We start from the raw sequence: 6,903 nt of genomic DNA, 5'->3' as shown, positions 1-6,903 counted from the left end.
AAGAGTACTTACTGAAATTCTGTACTTTATGTAAATTGAATTCCGACCGTTGGATTACAGTACATATTAAATTCTCGTTAACCTAGAAATGGTTTAACCCAGTACCTAGATTGTAACAAATTCCTCGGAGACCGACACCGTGAATTCTCTCCGAGCTGCCTGGAACTCTGGAAGCATGGTCAAGTCTTCAGGTCAGGCACACAAAGCGCCACCCAGCGAGATAATATCCTCTTGCCTTCTGTTTTTCCTTTCGATCACCTCTTTCTCGGGGTAAATTATGCACCAGCGCGACCTCCTGCCCCTTGTTGATGGTGGTTTAATTTGGATCTGTTTGCATTTTCTATTTCCAATCAATTCACCTGGCCACCACCAGCCCGTTGTAATGGCGTGTGGGTGTGAGTGTTGTGCAAGCCCCAGGTGCTGCGATGGGAAAATCGATTAGTAAAAGTGTCATTTTCCTTGCCCCCGTCCGTTTTCCTTTCTTTATAACACTTTTGCCGTGATGTTTCTATAATGTTGAGGAAAGCAGAAACTGCTTCTTTTTTCCCTTTTTAGTTTTTTAATTATTTTCTTCTTCGTCTCTCTCTCGCTCTCTTTTCGACAGGAAATAATAAACTACATGTAGTTCTTTATGTTGTCAACTTTGAACAATTCGCTGCGTGAAGGAAACGCGAACCATGCCAGGCAGGATAGCACCGACGGAGAAGACATGGTACCGGAGCACCTAACTGGACACCACAACCAACACCGACACCGTCACCGTCGCCACTGGCTGGCTCTATCGAACGGTCTCACAAAAAATTGATCGTCCCCAAACCTCCTGCCCCGAAACCGGACCGCCGGTAGTGTGTCGTCTTTCCGTTTGCACACTTCCGCTTCCGGGGTGGCACAATCAGTTTCGCTGCACGGGCCACAGATAAGCGCTGGCGTTTGGTTATTTTTGGGCAAGCGCGAAAATGACAACCTCGAGCAGCACGGCCGACACTCAACAGCGTAAAGGGCACAGGTGAGAAACTTATTCCTCGCAAGCATTTTGCCATACCAAGGTGTGTGTGTGTGTGTGGGTGCTATTTTAGTTTCCAAAAATCCACTTTTAGAAGGAGATGCAATTTGGTTTGACACTTTTACCTTTGCTTGCAGACGGAATGAATCAATGTATGCCATGACCGGACTGTACTCGGAGGCGCAGACCGACGATAGCAGTGCGGATATCCCCCAGGACACCGAGTCGGAATCGCTGCCGATGTCGGTAAACACTGCCACGACCACGACGACCACGGCCACCTGCGGAACGGCGACGGCCACGGCGGACACCGTCATCAAGTGCCACAGTCGGCAACCGTCGGCCAGCGTGATGATGGACCGGGAGAAGCCACTGCCGAACGTGCTGCTGATCAACGACGACTATATGCGCGACTGCGGCATCCTCAACTGTCGACCATCGGCGGTCCAGCAGTTTGCGCGAATCAAGGTAGGCGAATCCACCGGCCATCCAAGCAACCTGTGCCTTCACTAAACCCTTTCTCTCTGTTTACTCAGGTGTTCGTGCTCCTGCTGTCCATCCTCGTTACACTACAGCAGGCCCTTAGCTCAGGCTACATAAACTCGGTGATTACGACAATAGAGAAACGCTTCGAGATACCATCCAGCCTATCCGGGCTGATAGCGTCAAGCTACGAGATTGGCAACGTTATTACGGTCATCTTCGTGAGCTACCTCGGTAGCCGACGGCACATTCCGGTTTGGATCGGAATCGGTAAGAAATCGTCCATGAAAGACCAGAAAAGCCCTCACAGTGTGTCACGGTTTATTCGATGGGTTTTCCCCCTCCTTTTTGTCAGGTGCCGTCATCATGGGCATCGGTTCGCTCGTGTTCATGGTGCCACACTTTACCGGTGAAGCGAACCCGGGCATCATGATCGACAATAAAACGTCCGACAACATCTGCCGGTTGGTGTCGGTGCGCGAGCAGGATATGGGACTCGGTCGGCTTTCGAACAGCCTCTCGAACCCACCACTGACGTCGCACAATCTGAGGTAATAGTTCATTCGAATCATCGATCGTTCGTCCTAAACGAAATTAACAATTTTGGTTTCCTGCTGTTCCTCCAGGGGAGACAACTGTCTCAAGAGCAAATCGTCCACCTTCGGGCCTGTGATATTGTTTGTGATCGCACAAATACTGCTCGGTGGTGGTGGAAGCCCGCTGTTTACCCTCGGAACTACCTACGTTGACGATCACGTCCGCAAGGAGAGTTCGTCGATGTATATTGGTAAGCAATCAATCTTTTAGTACAACATTTAGTACAACCGGAAATGGATTTTGATTCCATCGTCAATCTTTCCCACAGGTGCAATGTACAGTATGGCGGCGTTCGGTCCAGTGCTCGGCTTTCTTCTCGGTGCCTACCTGTTGTCCTTCCATATGGATTCCTTTTCCGGCAGTGACATCAATATCGGTAAGTGCCGTTTGTGAATGAGGCTAAATGTGACAGCGCGACCGAACGACAAACAGGTTGAGCGCAATAAATGAAATTGACGATCAACGCGGCGCGCACCCCCGGGTCGTTGTTCTTTACGGTAAACATAATAAATTACCCCTTGCTTCCCTGCTGTCCTTTTCGCAGATCCGGACGACCGCCGATGGGTTGGCATGTGGTGGGGAGGCTTTCTGGTGTGCGGCATCCTGCTCATCATAGTGGCGATACCATTTTTCTCCTTCCCGAAGGTAAGTTAATCAGGCCCTCCATCCTGGATTGCACGAGTGGCGTATTGCTGCGTGAACAATCAGCCAATCGGCATTATTGCGGACCACCCGTCCGTCCAATTATTCACCGGCTTATGACCGACGTACTTTTCGCCCATCATCCACATAGGTGCTGACGCGGGAGAAGAAGAAAATCCGCATTGCCGAACAGCGGCTACCTCAACTGCAGCAATTAACGTCCAACAACTCGAGCAGTTTACCACGTTCGCAGCCAAATCTTTCGCAACAGCAGCAGCAGCAGCCGCCCCAGCACAACACAGGAAGCCTTCCGAGTCAGCACCAACAACAACAGCAGCAGCAACAGCAACAACAAAGCGGTGGTCAATCCAATACTGGTCCACAAAAAGCTAAATCCGGCGAGGATACCGGATATGGACAGGACATAAAAGGTACGTTTTGAAGGACGCAATAAAATGGATGACGGTGTTAGGTTTTATGCTGGCAAAGCCCATCAAAACTATTTCCGAATTGTGTGGTATTTATATTTGTTTGCAGACATTCCCCAGTCGATGTGGCGCCTGGTGACGAACCCGGTGTACATTGTCACCTGCCTTGGCGCGTGCATGGAGCTGATGATTGTGTCCGGTTTCGTCGTGTTCCTGCCCAAGTACCTCGAGACGCAGTTCAGCTTGGGCAAGAGCCAAGCGAGCGTGTTTACCGGTTCGATTGCAGTGCCGGGCGCCTGCATTGGCATCTTCGTCGGTGGCTGCATTCTGAAGCGCTTTCAGCTGAAACCTAAGGGCGCGGTCCAGTTTGTGCTCATTTCGAACCTTGTCTGCCTGTCCTGCTATGGGCTGCTGTTTTTCCTCGGCTGTGAGAATCTCAAGATGGCTGGAACGACGATACCGTACTACAACAGCAGCGGATCGGTGCATAATGTGGAACCGTTCCAGGTGAACCTGACGGCCGCCTGCAACTTTGGCTGCGAGTGTCACATGTACGACGTCGAGCCGGTTTGCGGCAATAATGGGTTGACTTATTTTAGCCCCTGCCATGCCGGGTGCACGGCTTTCTCGTCCAGCTCGAACTACACGAACTGTGCTTGTGAGTATGGGACACACACTTAGTGCGACACAAGAAAATCAACAATCGGGACCTTAATCATCTTCCTACCTCTATCGTTCCCAACCAGGTGTTCAAGCGAACGTCACCAACAGTGTGTACAAGGGAGCCGAAGGTGCCCAGGCGCAGGCCCTGAACGCGCACGAAAACTTTGCCGAAGTCACCGTAATCCCGGTGGCAACAGCGGGTGTCTGCAATACGCCCTGCCGCACGATCTACCCGTTCCTGATACTACTCTTCTTCATGACGTTCGTCGTGGCCTCGACGCAAATGCCGCTGCTTATGATTGTGCTGAGGTAAGCGTGTATTTATTTTGATTCACATTTCCATATTTCCTGCTGCTGCTGCAATCACGATGGGTGCACAGTATTGGAAAATATGTAATCACAATGTAGTGGCGCAAAATTGCCACTACTCACGCAAAAGCGACGCACTGATGACGGTCCGTATTCCCCGCTTCACTCAGATCCGTCTCGGAGGAGGAACGTTCCTTTGCGCTCGGTATGCAGTTTGTCATCTTCCGGCTGTTCGGGTACATCCCGGCCCCGATCGTGTTCGGCAATCTGATCGATTCGTCCTGCTTGCTGTGGAAGTCAACGTGCGGCGAGAAGGGTGGCCGATGCTTGATTTACGACATAGAAAAATTCCGTTACAAGTAAGTGCTAACTTATGCCAGAGGGTGGGAAATGGACTGTATTGGGGTGATGTTACATAAAATGACCCTTCCTTTCCAACCTTACCTGTTGTTCCAGATACGTTGGCTTGTGTGCGTCAATTAAAATCATTGCCTTGATTATCTTCATCATCGACTGGTGGTTGGTTAGACGGCGGAAAAATCTGGACAAGTTGAACCCACTCTCGACGAACGAGCTCGTTGGGTCAATAATAAGTCTAGATAAATGTGAGTAGATGTTCCTCGGGGCCGCGGTGGTCAAGCAAGCTTTTCGTCACTTCTTTTATCGTCTTGTCTTGTAGTGTTCGAAGAAAAAGCTGCACTGGATGATAATGCAGCCATTCCGTTCAACGGTGAATGCATTTCTGGCGACACGCTGGCAGAGAACAACAAACGCATCCTCATTGCTAGCCGACATCAGCGAAACGATTCCAAAACGATCCAGCTAGAGTATAGGTAAACTCGTATACATTTCGGTGAACTCATGCGTCATTTGTGCCAAGATCGTATCTCGAAAGCCTCGAAATCAAGCAAATGAATATTTATGTGAATACAAAGAATCGAATCTGAACCAGAAGGCTGTTCGAAGTGCAATCGAATGAAAGACAAAAATCAAGAAGAAACTTTGTTGAAAATATTAAATGCTTTTCTCTTGTAGGTACGACGACGGTGGCGCACATCAACCCTACCGGTTGCCACCCCCGGCAGCGGCGGCACGCAAGCACTACCGCAGCAATTCCTGTGATATCAAAATTCAACGCAGCAACTCGGCCACCAATCGGGAGGTCGATGGGCACGATTGGAAGCTGAAGCGCTTCATGCGCCACCACACGCGCAACAACTCCCATGACTATAACAATGATCAACACCATCGGCAGCACGGTGGAACATCGTCGGCCTCCGGTGGCCATCTCGGTCGGTGGATTGCACTACAGCACCACAACAATGACCAGCAGCAGCAGCAGCATCCAGCACTTCCGTCTGGCGGTGGGGCGAGTAACATTCGGTACATTTTGAATCACCTCAAACCCGGCTCCGGCACCGGTCCGGAGCATGTGAAGCTGGGTTACAGCAGTAGCTGTGCTGGAAGCGGTGTTGGGGGACAGAAAAAGAAGCGTCACACACGCAATTATTCGTACGGGCAGGAGTTTTCATTCCTACCGAACAACGTCATCATCCGGCTGGATAACGACATTGCCAACAAGTTCCTCAGCTCCACCGGAGGGGGTGGTGTACCACTGGGTGGTGTCGGAGGTTCCTCACGGAAAAGTTCCTTCTCGCACGATGTGGCGGCAGTGGTGCTGAAAAACAATGCGAGCGTCGTTGGTGGAGCTGGCGGTGTGAGTGGTGCTGCGAAATTGAACAATATGAAGCTTAATCAGCACAGCAGTGACCTCACGGAGGAACTGGAGTCCAAGTACGGCAAGGGCCATTCGCGGAACAACTCGCGTGATCTGAATCTGCTCAACCTCGCACCGGCGAACTTGTCTACCACGGTCGTTGGAGGGGCGAGTAACGTGTCCAACCTCGAGCAGTCTTGCGACCGTCCTTTAGTAGGCTCGGGTGGCATCCTGGGTGGCATCAAATCGTTGATTGAAGATTCGAATAGCATCCTGCGCCATCGGCGTACCAACTCGAAGGATCTGAAGTACGGTGGCTATCAACCTTGCGGCGGTGGGGTCGAACCGATCGGAGTGACCGGCGGGGGTGCTCTCGTGCGGAAACTTTCATCGGCCGCCCAAGTCGATGGGCACGAGTCTCTCGTAGGCCGGGGATCGATTCCCTCTGGTGCTGCGGTAGTAGGATCGTGTCTAGCGTCCTCGTCCGATGTAATGAGTGGCCAGCCGGAATCGCTTCAGCTGCTACTCGACAAGAATGCCGTTCTGCCGGAGGAACCGGCTTGTTCCTCTCCGTCGTCCCCCTCGTCCGCATCGTCGTCACACTCGTCTCCTTCCTCGTCTTCGTCGGGCAACGTTTAGCCGTGTCGAACCGGGCGGCTTCCAACATGAGAGCCCCGCGGGTGATGATGCATTTATTCGGCCATTCGGTGGCCCGATCTTCCCAGATGGTACGTAAGAGGGGTAGCGCGGGTGTGTATACTGTTTGCGGCTAACGGCGGCAGGTATTGAGTAATCTGCCATACTTATTGCAATAAGCTTATGGGACGGTGCAGAAAAGCTCAGCAAAAGAAGATCTGTTCTTCTCGAGAAGGAAAGGTTCCGATTTGTTTGGAGGGTTTTTCATGTTTGTGTCACAAAGGGTTTATAGGTTGGAAAATAAAACTATTCCTAGCCGAGTGATCTTCCACTTGGCAGTTGGTTTCTTGTTAAAAATGTATGGAGCTGGAGTTTTGTTACAGTTACAAGCACTCAATAATGACGGATGGCCGCCTGCTCATACC

General features: G+C 51.1%; 1 protein-coding gene across 1 annotated transcript; it reads left to right on the top strand.

The window, feature by feature from the left end:
• The first annotated feature begins 864 nt into the window (after positions 1 to 864).
• On the top strand, positions 865 to 6,538 carry LOC131284009 (solute carrier organic anion transporter family member 4A1). The gene is made up of 14 exons (XM_058312866.1): positions 865 to 1,006; positions 1,141 to 1,471; positions 1,540 to 1,756; positions 1,842 to 2,037; positions 2,113 to 2,273; positions 2,352 to 2,459; positions 2,628 to 2,728; positions 2,877 to 3,156; positions 3,263 to 3,811; positions 3,900 to 4,125; positions 4,296 to 4,484; positions 4,582 to 4,730; positions 4,805 to 4,958; positions 5,161 to 6,538. Exons 1-14 carry the CDS (start codon positions 957 to 959, stop codon positions 6,479 to 6,481), a joined length of 4,032 nt encoding a protein of 1,343 aa, XP_058168849.1. The 5' UTR covers positions 865 to 956; the 3' UTR covers positions 6,482 to 6,538.
• The last annotated feature ends 365 nt before the right edge of the window (positions 6,539 to 6,903 follow it).

The sequence above is a fragment of the Anopheles ziemanni genome, chromosome 2 (assembly GCF_943734765.1).
Source record: "Anopheles ziemanni chromosome 2, idAnoZiCoDA_A2_x.2, whole genome shotgun sequence".
NCBI classification, from domain to species: Eukaryota; Metazoa; Arthropoda; class Insecta; order Diptera; family Culicidae; genus Anopheles; species Anopheles ziemanni.
This window is presented reverse-complemented; position numbering and strand designations above follow the sequence as displayed.